The sequence below is a fragment of the Lytechinus pictus genome, chromosome 2 (genome assembly GCF_037042905.1).
Source record: "Lytechinus pictus isolate F3 Inbred chromosome 2, Lp3.0, whole genome shotgun sequence".
Classification (NCBI taxonomy): domain Eukaryota; kingdom Metazoa; phylum Echinodermata; class Echinoidea; order Temnopleuroida; family Toxopneustidae; genus Lytechinus; species Lytechinus pictus.
Genome location: NC_087246.1, coordinates 67,728,866 through 67,744,962, shown reverse-complemented (window position 1 = coordinate 67,744,962; position 16,097 = coordinate 67,728,866). Strand labels below are relative to the sequence as shown.

Here is a 16,097-nt window from a genome sequence, read left to right as displayed (position 1 = left end):
GTTTGCTCAGGTGCGCCAAGGCATTTGCTCTCCACCACTCAATGGCAAATCGATCGGTGACCCCTTCTCCGTCTCCTTCATCTGCACTAATGCCATTTGACATTGACCCCTCGAGTGGTGAGGTGTGCAGCAGAGAAAAGGATCTGCCACCAGTCTTTCTTGTGATGAGATGTATCTTCTTCTTCAAAGGGAAACTCTTGTTATTGGAAAGATGAATGGAAGTAGTCATTTTGATCTTACAAGTTATTTTTTATCATTGAGGAAAGTTATGGCCTGTTGTAACAAGGTCCGTCTCATATTAGAATCGTGCTACATGATCATAACTATAATTTCTTGGGATTGTTTGCAGTTCCCATCATGCAGTATATGGGCCACTATACATTCACATTCAAAATTAGATATCAAAGTTGTTGCCACTGCTCAAAATCCCCTTAGTTTTTCTTTTCTTTGAGACTTCAGCCTTCAATTAGATGATCCTGGATCCATCCCACATCACTCCATAATATATGAAAAATCTATTAAAATGTGAAACAAAATATTTTTAAACTTCATTTTTGTACCATTTTATCAATTTTTTTGTGATCATCACATTAGCAGCCGAAGCATCAGAGCGTATTCTCACTTCAATACTTTTTGTATTTGTTTGTTTGCTGTGCTCCCTTCCTTTAGTGTGTTATTTATCTTGTCGTTTTTGTTGTCCTAGTCTCAGTTTTTTTCATATTTTGTAGCATGTGGGTGAATTTCCCCCTTTAAAAAAAAATATGTTGGTATTTTGTTTTCTTCAATTAACTAACAAGAATGGTTGTGAGTTTGAGTATTAGAAGGTGGTAACATGTAGTAAGATGTTTTGTTTTTTAATGTGATGGTTTTGTGTGGGTTATTCTCCCCACCCACCCCTTCCCCTCCCAGTTCACCATTCATTCCTGTGCATCTTGGAGTTGAATTTGAGTACCCCCCCCCCCCCCATTTCCCCCTGCACACTATTTTTAATTATTATTTGATCTGAAATTTGTGTGTTTGGGTATCAATTTTATTTTCTGAAGAAAAAAAATCTCAAATGGATCTGCATACATATTTATTGATATACCACTGGTATTAATAGAAAATTTGATGGATAGCAATTATACCTTTCTATTTAGTAATCATTACTTTCAATTTATATTAGACATGATCAAATTCTTTCTGCTTTTATATCAGGTTTACGTTTGATATGGTTTTGAATTTTATTATGAGTTTTAATTAAAAATAGTGAAAAGGCATTGCATTGATGTCAGTGAATTCGAAAAAAATATGTGAACTACATGTATGTAAGTGGCTATAAAAAGATGAAACTTACCACTTTGTTCTTCTTACAACCTCTTTTGTATTCACTTAGGATATTACCAATGTTATCTGCCAACGACATACACTTTTTGTCTGTTTTCTGTCTTAAAAAATGTTGTTTTTTGTGACCTAAAATGTGAATGTAATTGTTTATAGACAAGTCATGTTAACAAATTTGAGAAGGAAAAAAAGCATTGTTCCCAAATTCAGCTGTGGAATTACCAAATGAAATATGTAAGTACTCTGTTCTATCAAACCTGTGTTAAATATGTTTTATACCCACCATATAACATAAGTCAAACACATTTTTAATGTCTGACAATATAATTACATTTGTACTTTAGCAGTCTAAATAAATCTGTGACAACATGAAATTGTAATTAGGTCGGGTGGGTTTTTCCATGTTTGTTAAATCATATTAAGCCTTTAATGGTTTCGTATTAGGGGACTATGTGATGGTGCAATGCCAAATATCACCTATACAAAGTGTTAAGTTAATTAACTCTTACAATTTTGCTAACAAATAATAAGCAATGCCTATACAGTAAATATATACATATAAACTCAGGGGTTTGAAACTCAAAACAGTTTTGAAAGTGAGGGGGCTGGGCCAAAAGGGGGGGGGGGCTGACCATCCAGAAAATCAATATCTACGTTTTTATACATGTATGTTGAAAAAAGTGGGGGGGGGGGCTGAAGCCTTCCGAGGTCTACCCCCCCAAAAAAAAAAAAAAAAAAAAAAATTAATTAATTAATTAATAAGCCAGGTGATTATAGTACAAAGAAGTACAAAGTTAATGTAGACAACATCAAGACAACAGGGCCAAGTTATTACTACTTTATAAGAAAAAAAATACAGGGGATTTAATTTTGCAGCAGAATTTCAAAGGAAAAATATAACTATGGATTAATCTGTACTTTTTCCTCTCTTCAAAGAAATATCTACTCCTTGAATTTGATGATATTTGTTTTTCTTTATTTTTTATTCTAAATTCATACCCAAGTTTCATCCCATATATTTTAGATCTCTTCAATATGTTAAATACTTGTTAAATCATGATGTGATTTTAATAATCATTGTGTAAATATAGAACTTTGTACCGTTATTCATTATCATACATTGACATTTACCATTGTTAATGACAGAGGGCAGTCTTTTTAAAATCATGCATACCAGGCCATTATTATATAGCACTTGTGTAAATATGTGTATTCATTACTAGAGAGAGCATGAATTGAAGTAGATGGAGTTAATATCTCTGTCTTATCATTCCTTGCATAGATAATTGAATTAGACAAATTTGATTTTTCAATTCATTAAACTTAAAAGACAAGTTTTAGTAGTGAATGCAAAAGAGAATAGGCATGGAAATTATTTCAAAGAGTCAAAATTTTCATCATTTATATAATTTATTGTATATATAAACCAATTATAACAAGATATCTGATTTTCCTTCACAATTTCTGGTTATCAATAATTAAAAGCACTTAATAATCAAATATCAATCTTTACTTTCTACAATACCATGGGCGCTCACTCCAGAGACCCTGTTACATGGAAGACTTTCATTGCCATTATGGTAACTACCAGGGTAGTTCCCATCATAGCAAAGTTATCTTAATTGCAAGTCTTCGTGAAACTGGCCCCAGGAAATTTCCTTGCAGCATGAATGAAAGATGTCTTTGCTCTGTGGATGTTTAACCTTCTTAACACCATCACACACAAATCCTTGTTAATTTCTCTGATATTTTAGCCATTTCTGAATAAATTTTACTCTATTCAATCCCACTGATATTTGAAGATTTAAGTTTGCATCAGTATATGTTGTAATTTTTATTCCAGCTTATGAAGGAGTTAATTATTTATTGCCTACTCTCACTACTGAGTCTTGTCTTCTAAAGTTATAAGGAGAAATGTGCATGTGGCATTCTTTTGGTTATTTTTTTCTTATAAATTAATCCATTTTTTAAAACTTGATTAGATGTAATGATTTGAGATAGAGAAAACTAAGTGGTTCATGATTATTGAATAAAATTTAGCTGCATCAAAAAATGCTTCTAGAAAGTCATGATACACTCACCAAAGTGTTAAATAATTCCTTTTTCACATAATAAATACTGTCATATAAATAGAAGGAAAGGAACAGCAATGAATTACACTGGCATTGTATTTCAATAGGTGATAAGATGAATATAAGTTAAGTACTGTCTTCTTAAGAATTTAAGAAACATTTAGGGGTTTTTTAATCAATTTTATTAAAGAAACTTAATATGAAATAGTATTAAAGGAGAATGAAATCTTACAATAAGTAAGTTATGAGCACTTGAACATTGATAAAATTAGATCCTCCCATTGGCAATGCAACCAAGATCTGTGATGTCACACATGGAAAACTTTTCCACTTGGGTGCCTAAAATTTCATATCACCTCCTTTGATTTTTTTAAAAGACAGCAAAATGCACAATAAATTTTTGAGCGATTGGAGGTAAGTTTTACATAAGATTCTTATGAGTGTACATAGCAAAATGAAACTATAATTTCTTCATTGTACTAATTTTTTTAATCTTGTATCTGAACCAATCATTTAGGTTGAATGGGAGTGCATTAACCCAAAGAAGAAAGCAAAGAAGAAGAATTACCAGAACTCTGGCCTTATATTTCTTAAATCTTGTGAGGTAAGTCTAAAACTTTTTTGTCTTTGTTTGCGTAAATGATGTATTGTGAGTCTTGTCAAAAAGGATGTTGACACTATATAAACTAAAGCATTAACATGCTGTTTATGACATTATGGGCGAGGGACATGGGTTTTATTTCCAGCCATGGTGTGTTTTCCTTCATCAAGCAATTTATCCACACTGTGCTGCACTCAACCCAGGTGAGGTGAATGGGTACCGGCAGGAAGTAATACCTCAAAAAGGTTTGAGCACTGGAATAGGAGCGCCTTGAGCACCTAAAAAGGTGGATACGTGCGCTATATAAATCCTATTTTATTCATTTATTTATTGTTGGTATGATGGTTGTAAAAGATAAGTTTCCACATTGTCCATTTCCTGGAGGAAAAAACGGTAGAAATCTAATATAATTTATGTTCTTTATTACTATTACTTTGTGTTATATCTGCCCTGTGGGTAAAAGGAAAGAATGCTGTTTGATTTTACATCCATTTCAAACATAGTATACTAATGCACATTTACTGAATTCTAGTTCAATCTAGTTTTTTAAACATGTGGTCTTTTAGAAGTATGTGTATAGCATTTTACTGAAGAAAAGATTTGAAAAGTCCAGGGGTGTGCTAGTATTTGCAGTTAAAGGGAAATGATGGTGTCTTGTGTGAGTTGTACGTAGTCATGTTTCATTTGAAGATCTTAACAAATTACAAATTAAGAATATAGTTTGGAGGGTCCAGGACCACCGATCTTGACTGACCTAGGAATGTTAACACTGCGGAGAGGTAATCATGAATACTTAATGATGTTGGGTGTCGAGATGACGTAAATAGCTCAGTGAGTCATTACTGAGACGTAATGCGGAGGTGTGTGTTGTAGCGGGCAGCATTATGACCATAGAAGGGATTGGGTAGGGGTATGATGACAATGGTGGTGGTGGTGTTGGTGGTAGTGGGTGATGGTGGTGGTGGTGATAGTTTCTAAGATGTGGTTCTTGATGGTTATAGCCTATGAAGAGATTGGTGGATGAAAAAGGTAGGAGAACGAGAGTCAAGTGTCTTCCAGTTCTTTGGACAGATATGATTATCTTGTTGAAAGTGGTCAGATTAAAACAGAAAATGATAATGGAGAGGTAAATAATTATTGGAAGAAAGGGTGAAAGGGAGAGGCATGGTAAGGGAGATGCAAACAATTATTGGTTTAACTTTAAGGGTGAACGGGAGGGGCATGGTTAGTGAGAGATAAATAGTTATTGGTGTAAGGGTGAAATGGGGCATGGTTAGGGAGAGGCAAACAATTGTGGGTAAAAGGGTGAAAGGAAAGGTTGAAAGGGAGGGGCATGGTGAAGAGACTTTTTTATAAAGATTTGTAGAAGATGTGAAAGGGAGGAGCATGGTAGAAAGAAGGAGATGTGAGTTGAACCCATGATTTTAAAACTTATTTGAACTGAATTTAGAACAAGGAACTTAATTTTAGATATGTCTTTATGTGAGTAAAGTTTGGACAAGTAGATAAAGCAGATGTAGGAGATTGGGAGATATACTGCAAGAAAGAGGTATATAATAAGATAGGTGAGAGGACTATTGCAAAATGGTGTAGTGATGAAATAAAAAAAAATATTTGAAAGCAAGGAATTACAATTGATTCTTGTGTTCTATCTACAGAAGAGTACATGTAGGTACTCTATAATGTCAACCAACCAATTTTATGATACATTTATTTTCCCTGGTCTTCTCATGAGGCCGAAGGTCCACGAGGACAAATTTTCCTCAGTTTTTTTTTCCTCATAATTGATTGTTGATAACCACAACTCATTTCAATTGTTTAGTGCATTTCAGTTCACATTGAAGAATAGGCTAACCTGAAGGTAATCAATGGATGTAGACAAACCTCTTGATAAAAGAAAATACAATTTGTGACCAGTCACTCCCAAACCAACAATAAGTCATCAGGGAAGGTTCTCTGTAAATAGCCAAAAATAGTAATTTGGTTTCCAGAAAAAAGCAATCGTTGGTATCTAAATTAGCTTATATTGAATGAGTAATTCATCTGCACACTGTCAAAATTTAAAGTTGTAGAGTTGAATAAAAAAAAATAAGATAGAAGAGTTTCTGTGACACCACTAATTGCTTGACAGTATTCACATCTCATGCTGGAGTGAACCCCAAAATTCAAATCTTGTTTTCTCCTTAAGCTCTCGCAGAAATTCTGCATTCAACCAAATACTTGTGAGGGTTATCATTGTTGATTAATGTTGACAAGTTATCATTTTGAAGTTGAGGTTGTGGTTTTACAAACTCAATTTTCAAAATTCATTTTTGTTGGTTAATTATTGGTTTTGTGTTGGCTGGTCACAAATGATAAAATCAGCCTCATTGATCCTCAGTTTGTGCACTCTCTCTTAATTTCAGTAAAGTCATTTACAAACCTAATATCCCAACATTATATACCATACGTAGTGAAACAGAGGAGCAGAGTATTCCCCAATATAAAGCCAATCAGAAATACTCTGTTTTGCCAACCATACTGAGGTGTGAGGTCATTTTACAGTGTGATTCTTCTCTTATTACCAAAGTGAGAAAGCTCAAAGGACGTTGTATGAACCCTAACTTGTGAAGATATTTAGAGAAAGTGTGAAGTCATTTAAAAATGGAATGATTGCATTGGTCAGCAATTATAATCCCCAATGCACAAGGTTACCAACAAAAATGAGGCACTTGAGGAGGACCTGTAAAAGTTATAATTTGAACAAGGGATATATAGCTTCATATAAAATACCGCCCTTTTTGTAGTGTTGATGGTAGTTTTTTTTAAGATTGATTATTTATTTGTTTGATCTTCATTCAGTCCAGTCAGGAGTAGATCCAGGATTTTCAAAGGGGGGGGGGGGCATATTTTCCACTCAGTCTTAATATCTTTTGTAATTATTATATTGTAATTTAAGCAAGATTCAGGTGATTCCTCTTTTATTGAAAATTAGGGTGTAAGTTTTTTCCCAGGCTTGTCCAGCAGATTTAATATTTTTATAAAGATTGTTTCGTTTTTTTTGTAAATGTTGTTGTTGATGATTGGACCTTATACCTTCATTCACATTTACCGTTGTGGTCTGTGGAAGTTATTGCTGTGTCTTGATACCAAGAGTCAGTGGTCATTCATTTAACAGTACAACATATGATTTATGTGTCCACTGTAAAAGAGCAGCAGAATCTAAATTGAAGTTTTACATAAACAACCACTAACACATAAACAGAACAGTTCATAGATAGGCCTGATATATATAAGAAAACATGTCCACTTAAGTAAACTATTGTAGCAGTGTATCATGTTCCCTTCTTTATTTTGATTTGGTAACTGAAGATATATTGGCACTCTAGGTTATCACTGAAATGAGAGCAACTTTGTCCTGATTAAGCGATAAAATCAACCATAAATCTCTCTGTTTGTCTCTTCTTCTATACATCATATGAGCTGTTAAAAAAAAGGCTGCCCAGGGAAAAAAAAGAAGAAATAAAAACAGAAGTCTTTGTGGAATTGAATTAGAGCATTTCTGATTTATGATGATATAAATATAGTCCGGTGCCTTCTGTACGTACATAATCGTCTATAGCCAGAGCATGTTGTCGCCATGACGATGAGTAATTACGGACACCCAAATGATAAGTGGAGAATTTACGTGGTGTGTGATCAATTCTAGAAGTATTTTCGGGCTCTCTGACTCACTCTCAGCCTAATTCATGGATTTATTTTGGAAAGCGTGTGATGCTTACGGTATATGATGGCAATTATATATATAGGAGATGTATTTGTTTTGTAACTTTTCATAATCAGCAAATGTGATGCAGTTGTCTGGATGACGTCAAACAGCGTCAGAACTTTCCATACCTAAGCAGCTTAACAATTCGTAAAGTATTTTGATCAATGCATGGAATATGTGGTAAATTGTATTTATTTGGGTACATTCAATCATTTATTTTCAGTTGTATTTTCAGCATCACAATGAGATTTTCTTCCAGTTGGATAAGATCTGTACACAGGATTTAGGAGAGGCTGTTTCAACAAACTTTCAGTTCTTTTTGTGTGTCTGTGTGCATGTGAGGGTGATTGTATGTGTTTTATTAGACTAAATAACATTAAGGCTGTACTATAGATACTCCAAATAAGATTTCATGACTTTTTGCTAAAAACAAAGCATGTGAGAATGTTTTATCATCATGCATTTTAACAAATTTATTTTATCTTGCATTCATGAAATCTACTGTGAGTGTGGGTGATGTGTATTACAAGACATTATAAATTTCTACATGTTCTTTAGATTCAAGGGAGATATAGTGTAATTTCATTGTGATTGCATTTTTGTTTTCTTTTATACAAGGTTGACTATTGTACCCTTTAATTTGATGAGATCAATTTTCCAGGAATATCATTAGTTATTTGATATGATAAATACAGGTGCATTCTTACATAACGGGGGCACTATTTGTTGGTGGTTGATTTTCAGTCAATATGTCATCGCCTGCCTGAAGTAAGGGCTTTAGCTCAATCAAGCGCTACATGATATGTACAGTGCGCATCCAAGTTACCACACTTCTGCCAAATCAACATGACTGTTGGTGTATGTAATAATCTTAAAGCCCAGCTAGGCAACAATTCGTTTTCTATTTCTATCTTGTATAAGTCGAGTGTGTATCTTACTGATTTCATTTAATGTTTTCTTTTCCTTTGTTCTTCTTTAGGTGAAGAGGGTCTACACATTTTTAGATTATATCTTGGGTGGCTGCCAAATCAACTTCACAGTAAGTCTACAGCAATTCTTCTTGCATAACTTTTAATTAGCAACATTGGTATTTTTCTGTATCTTCCTTTTGTCAAGTATATGAGAAAAAAGAATTATAAAAATTGTCTTTTGAATGTAGAATTTTTCCAATTAATATAGATTAAAGAGCATTTCAATATTTAATAATCTGGTTATTTGTAAGGTGCTTAAAACAAACACAGGACATATGTAAACGTCAACAAATTTTAATTACCCTTGTCATCAGATTCAGTCAGTCATTTATACCAATAGCATGCACATCCTCCACTCCGTTGTTCCTCTTTAGGTGGGTATCGATTTCACCGGGTCAAATGGTGACCCTAACGAGGAGTCATCACTACATTTCATCAATTTGGAATCTCCCAACCAGTACACACAAGCCATCGTGTCTGTTGGTGAAGTCATACAAGACTATGACAGGTGAATCATCTAGGGAAGATCTTTGCTATACTTGAATTCAGCCATGTTATATCACTTCAGGTGTCATTTTCTTAATATGTTGATCATGATTAAGTCAAATTAAACCAAGTAATCACTTAGCGGTTCAGTGGATAAGAAAAACTTTCACATTCTATGTGATACTGATGTACACACTATTAATTATATAATAGATAGCAACATCCAAATCACTTCGTAATCAGTTTCACCAACAATAATTATTTGCATGCTGCATGTAATTCTTTTACTGATACTTATTATATGTGGGATAGATTTATGGCACTAGATAAATGCTTTCAATCATGATCCAGGACTAACAGACTGTGATGTAATGTTTTCCTTATATTTCTCTCTCTTTCACAGTGATAAGTTGTTTCCAGCGTTAGGTTTTGGTGCCAAGATTCCCCCGAATGGAACTGTTTCACATGAATTCCCTATCAATTTCCAGCCAAACAACCCTTTCTGTGCAGGTAAACTCTTATGTTTATTTGAAGTTCTGCGTCCCATAACACAAAGGTTAGCGATTCATCGTTTGTTCGATTTTCATGATTGAATTGTACATTGTAGTCAATGCAATCAACTATAAAATAAAGTTTGTACAATGATTGCTAAGCTTTGTGTTATAGGCCCGTGTGCCGGTATCCTATTCCTACTTAGTCCAGAATTTTAAGTATTTTACTCATAATGCTGAACCACCCTTGCTATTTGCTTTGCTAAAATCTAAGTCAGCCTGCTACCTGGCCTAAGTCTGGTTAGCATGCAATTTACAAATATACATATTCAAAGTCAACCATGCTCCGCCAGATGGATACATACATTGCACATTATTTGGCTTAGCTTTATGATGTCACAATGGTTATTAGTAAGTATTTTGTTTAAAGTAGGTAATTTACTTAAAGTTGGCTTGATAAAGTGAAATACTTTGAAGTGAACTGAATACAAGATTAAGCACTTTGCTTAGCCAAGTGCCAAGTAAAATGTTGAGTAATTTACTTATTCAATCTGTACTGTACTTCCAATTGAATATCAAACCCAGAAGACCAAGTTCATAAAAATATATGTTAACTGGATCTAAGTAGTATAACATTAAACATAAGATTTTTTCCTTAATAGATATGCCTCTCCTTTATTCTTATCTAGCTAGTTTGTTTTAACCCATTATGAAGAATTTCATAGCCCCCCCCCCCCCTCACTTAAAAATCTTATACATGTAAGTGAAACCTGTCTATTGTGACCAGATAAGGTGGTCGCAAATACACATACATGAAAAAATGTTTTTATAGACAAGTTCTTATACAAACATCTTCCTCCATCGAAATATGTTTTAGTGGGTGCTATAGACAGATGGCTGCTGTAGACAGGTGACCACTATCACAGGTTTGACCTGTAAAGTCTTTCCCATAAAATGAATACTCTAGCTACCTAAGATTTTTCATTTACTCCTCCTGAAGAAGACGAAGGATATATCGTCAAATATTTGAGGCAATAAACCTATTTTGATTGGCAAAGCATATAGATGTAAATATTTGTTCTGTTTCCTAAGATTGACTGTAGAAAACCCTTTCAATGGATATCTTCTTTTGATGTGAACTAATTTTTCACTCATATATCTGTCCTTCCTGCCATTGCCCTTCCACACCTGGGTGAAGAGTGGCTAATTTAGAAAATTTTCTGTACATCCAGTGATCTCACAACAATCACTGTAGAGTTAAGTGGATATTAAGTCTCCAGACTTTGAATCACAAGTTCCAGGGTTCAAATCCCACCCCAGCACTTGCGTCCTTTGGCAAGGCATTTATCTACATTTTCCACTCCCACCCAGGTGTAATAAATGGGCACCTGGTTGGATGTACTAGTAATTCTTTATTTACTACTAATGCTCAAGCACCCAATTTTTGTAGCCGTGCTAAAACCATAGTAATAGCATGCAGTACCTAGAAGCATTAGTGCTATATAGATATAGCATATTATTTTTTATTATTATTATTATGACTGATATATTCACTTTGTTTTTAAAAATTATTGCAGGTGTCAGTGGTATCGTAGCAGCTTACCAGTCGTGTATTCGGCAAGTATCGTTGTGGGGTCCTACCAACGTTGCACCAATCATCAACCATGTTGCCAAGTTTGCCCATGCAGCTTTAAATGAGAACAAAACAGCATCGGTAAGCTCAGAAGAACAAATGTGACTTTCGGAGTACATGATCATTTCCGAAACCGCAGAAAGTGGGTAAATTTGTAGGAAAATCTGAGGATAAAATATTCCTTGAATTTGGGGAAAAAAGGATGTGCATTTTGTCCATATTTTGACATGAATAGGGGGTTAATTTTCCTAACTGTCCTTAAATTGATCCAGAATGTATGCATGCAAATCTGCAAGACAGTAACTCCACTGTGGTAAGAACAATGTTGATATTCTTTCTTCTTTTGGTTGCCCCATAAAGAAGGCTTGTATCTCAATATTTGTCTTTGAAAATGAAATGCATGTAACTATGAAACCATGGCTAGAAAAATTGTTTGCCTGAATTCAAAAGGTGATTTCAATTGCACCTCATATGGACTATGCAGATTTTGTGTGTTATCACACTTCAAACATGAATTAAAGCACCTTTTCCCCCTAAGGCACGCACATTTATTATTGGACTTTCCTTAGTGTATGCAATGGATGTGTAAGTATTTACACATAATCTGCATTGTCCATGGTTTTATACCATGGTAAAACAGAAACCACCTTTCTCTGAAAAGCTAATTCTCCTCCCCCTTTCTTTGAACAGCAATACTTCATTCTCCTCCTGCTGACAGACGGTGTCATAACGGATATCTACGAGACCAGAGATGCAGTGGTCAAAGCTTCCCATCTCCCCATGTCCATTATAATCGTTGGCATCGGAGAGGCAGACTTCACTGACATGAGAATGCTGGATGGCGATGATGGCGTTCTGAAGTCACCGAGTGGAGAGCCAGCAGCAAGGGACATTGTGCAGTTTGTTCCCTTCAGAGATTTCAAACAGGTAGGCCCAGAGGTATGTCTTCTATGTATCAGTATCCATCTCAAAACATAGTTTGAAGGTTCAAGCCTCATCTATGTTCCTTTTAGAGACTTCAAGCAGGTAGGCCCAGAGGTATGGCTTCTGTGCCTTAGGGTCCCTATCAAAACATAGTTTGAAGGCTCAAGACTCTTCCATATCCCATTTGGAGGTTTCTAGAAGTTAGGCCCAGAGGTATGGCTTCTATGTCTCAGTGTCCCTACCAAAACATAGTTTGAAGGTTCAAGACTCATCTATGTTCCCTTTAGAGACTTCAAGCAGGTAGGCCCAGAGGTATGGCTTCTATGCCTTAGTGTCCCTACCAAAACATAGTTTGAAGGTTCAATACTTTATTCCTTGAAATGTGTGTGCGCTGTAATCTTAGGAATTACGGCTGCCAAGCTACAGCTAGGGTAATAATATCCAAGTCCTTTGGAAGCGCTTAGAGACATTATTCATAATGTGATATGTGCTATACAAGAACTGTATATTATTATTATTATTGTTGTTACTCATAAGTTTCTCAATATTAGATGGATCACTGTATAAACTGATAGTATTCTCTATATCAGTAAGTGTCTTTTTCCTTTAACTTGTATTAAATCTGCTTAAGAGGTTATATTTAAAACTATGATATATATTTTGTAACAATTACAAGTCAAAAGATTGAAAAGGGTGGTCCCTTTTGAAAATGTATACATCATTATCTAGATTGCTCATTCTATAACTCTTTCGGGTCATTTTGATATGTCAGTTTTGATCATATTGTTGCATCTAACCATCCCCACCCCATTATACTACTTAAATGTCATCAAATTTCATGTTTATGTTTTTCACTGTAGGACTTTAGTACAACACAAAGCCTGCAGTCTTAACATTTTTAATTTAGTCATTTCTATAGTTTGACCTGTTATTGAAATGATCAATTCTATGTGTTTTCATATTTTTTGATAAAGTATTCATGAATTCCCTCGTTTATTTATTACTTTTGTTCGTCATCACAAAAGAAAGTAATCATCGCTTTCATTTTTTAGTGTGTAATCAACATCTTGTCTCTTTAATACATGAACTTAAAACTTGGGCATTTTTTTTCTAATGATTATTTATATATATTCTTTCAAATTTAGGCCTCTGCTGCTCAGCTAGCCAAATGCGTTTTGGCGGAGGTACCAAAACAAGTTTCAGAATACTTTGAAAAGAAGGATCTCTCACCTCCAGTCCTCCACCGGTAATGTATCCAATATGCCGTACCACCCCCTCTGTCTGTGACCAACGTCCAGTGTCGTGACCCCCGCTGTACAGTCTCTTGGATGTTGGCTACGTACTTGTGTTGGCTGTTCCTTGTTAGTCCTGCCTGGCTTATTGTATGCCTGAGTCAAGTATCTTTCTTGATTTAGTGTTAGATTAGTGCACAAGAATATATACATATATGTGTACATGTATAGCACCACATGTTATGTTTTCTGTATTGGTGAAGCATTCAACTTTACACATAAAGTATGAAATATTATAGAAATATTGTTATATGTAAAATATATGAAATATATATGAAATATATATGAAATATGTTATAGTATCCTGTATAGCATATACTATTCCAAACATTTTTTTATGTAAATACTTTATGTAGTGCCAGCATACATGTAAGAGAAAAATTTGAAATATTTCTTAACAAGAAAATGTATATGTGTAAAAGAAATATACATGATTTCATCTCTTATTTTGGTTAAGGTGCATTTATATTTTATATTAGCTATATAAATCAGATATATGCAAGATAATTTCCTTGGCCCTGTTGCATCACATTTACTTTGTAGGAGGTTTAACAGTAACTATTTGAGTAGCATTGCAAAGCAAGCTATCAAAATTAAGGTTTCCATTGATGTTACAATAATAAGTAAATCTACTACCGTTATAATGATGTTATAATGATGATGATGATGATGATGACGACAACGACGATGATACAGAGCTGCCAACAGGGTTCCCAGCCCATCAGGGAAATGATGGAAAATTATTTTACTTTTTTCCAGTCAGGGAAAAATCAGGGAATTTGATTTTAAAATACCTCAAATCAGGGAAAAATGCCTCAAATGGGGAAAAATCAGGGAATTTTGATCGGCCCAAAAGTCGAAAGCATGTTAGTCAGTCAGACTCTCTTGTTGCATATCAAAACAACATCCATTGAATAATGGAGAGAAGGGAGGCCATTACATGCCTCTGTATTAGTACTAATTAGTTTTACATTATTGTTTTATACTGAAAATACATGTAATTCACTGCAACATCTTAGAAAACATGCGAAGCTGGCAATTGGTTTAAATAATTATCAGGGAATTTTTAAACTTCATCAGGGAAAAATCAGGGAATTTCGTTTTCTTGAAAAGCTTGTAACCCTGTGCCAAGTAGTACTGGTTTTCAGCAATTATTACTGAAAAATGAGAAAGAATACTGGTGGTTTCATGCAAATTAATGATTTCTAAATAATAATAATGATAAAAACAGTAATAATAATTATAATGATTATACTAATAATTTTAATCAAATTTCATCACGCCGGCAATATTACTTGTTAGAAAAATTAATAAACATGTTCATCACAATCAATGTTTATTGAGTGAAAGCTGTTTTGTCAATTAACCTTTTGATTTGTTATTCACTTAGCCCTTTGTTGCTTGTAGAAGAAAAAAAAGTGAATGAAATGTATTATTTTGTTTGAAATATTGTATATTTTGTTTGTTTCATTGTGAAATTCACAAGATAGAAGACCCTTTTGCCCAATATAGGCGTGTTCTTTTGTATTCTAGAATGTTTGTTACAATGCTGTACCCAGTGTTATGTACAGTGTTTATTAGGTAGTATTTGTCCATTGTAGTATATAGGTATTATTCTTTTCATTGATGTAGGCTTAACTTTAATGTACCTTTTCAAGTTTCTTCTGCCAAACTTTCTGTTTGTCGTGTCGCTTGTTATTTTATTCAATTTTTATTATAAATTTGCCATATACAGTACTTTCAATTAATTATCAATGTATTGAAACATTAACTTTTCAGGGCCTTCTGACAAACTTGTTTCCCTTTTGTTTTGTTTTTTTATGATTTGAAAAAATTATAGTACAACAATTGATTAATTGAATTCATGCCGTGCAATTGAATTAATAATTCCCATACTGAAAAACAAATTTTACATATGATAATCAATTAAAATGATTTACAGAAAAATAAAATCAAGTGCAGCCATTATCAAGTAAAAGATGACACATGTAGAAAATAGTGTTACATCAGCAAAGGCATAGTCATGTTTGTCATGCTTGCTACATAAACCCCCGAAACTGAATCCATTTCTTTTCAAATTATATTTTCTGAGATTTGTTTGATATACATACTTTTTTCCATATTTCAATAATGTTGGACAGCTGATTAGAGAATGTCAAGTAAGGATAACTTCTCCTGCAGTTTGGCTGACATTTTGTTTATTTCCTGATGTTTTCATTTATCTTTTTTCTTAATCCCCCTCCCTCTGATTATTTTCCCCAAAACTGTTACAGATTATGAGCATGGGTGCGCTCTACACCTTCCCATCATGCACTGCACCTGTCGAACAATTTTATTCACTCTGTTTATATGCTGATGTCTTCAAAAGAATTATTGAAAGGGCAGAATGGAAATGAAATGTCCTGCATTCCTCTGTTCTGGTTCTGTATCTGATAGCTGCCAACAGTGTATTTAGTTCAGATGTTGAAATCAGTGTAGTTAGTTCAGATGATGAAATCAGTGTCATTCAATTGTTGAAATATCTAATTTCCAAATGATTTTTTTCTTCAATTATTT

The 16,097-nt window shown here is 34.0% G+C and overlaps 1 protein-coding gene across 1 annotated transcript in view; it reads left to right on the top strand.

Annotated features, from left to right (window-relative positions):
* LOC129255117 (copine-2-like) overlaps positions 1–15,897 on the top strand; it is a 45,834-nt gene extending 29,937 nt beyond the window's left edge. The window contains exons 6-13 of the mRNA XM_054893671.2: positions 3,913–3,999; positions 8,724–8,783; positions 9,090–9,223; positions 9,605–9,711; positions 11,270–11,406; positions 12,016–12,252; positions 13,395–13,495; positions 15,815–15,897. Coding sequence (XP_054749646.2) covers positions 3,913–3,999; positions 8,724–8,783; positions 9,090–9,223; positions 9,605–9,711; positions 11,270–11,406; positions 12,016–12,252; positions 13,395–13,495; positions 15,815–15,821 — 870 coding nt within the window. The 3' untranslated portion in view covers positions 15,822–15,897. The remainder of the gene's footprint in view (positions 1–3,912; positions 4,000–8,723; positions 8,784–9,089; positions 9,224–9,604; positions 9,712–11,269; positions 11,407–12,015; positions 12,253–13,394; positions 13,496–15,814) is intronic.
* The last annotated feature ends 200 nt before the right edge of the window (positions 15,898–16,097 follow it).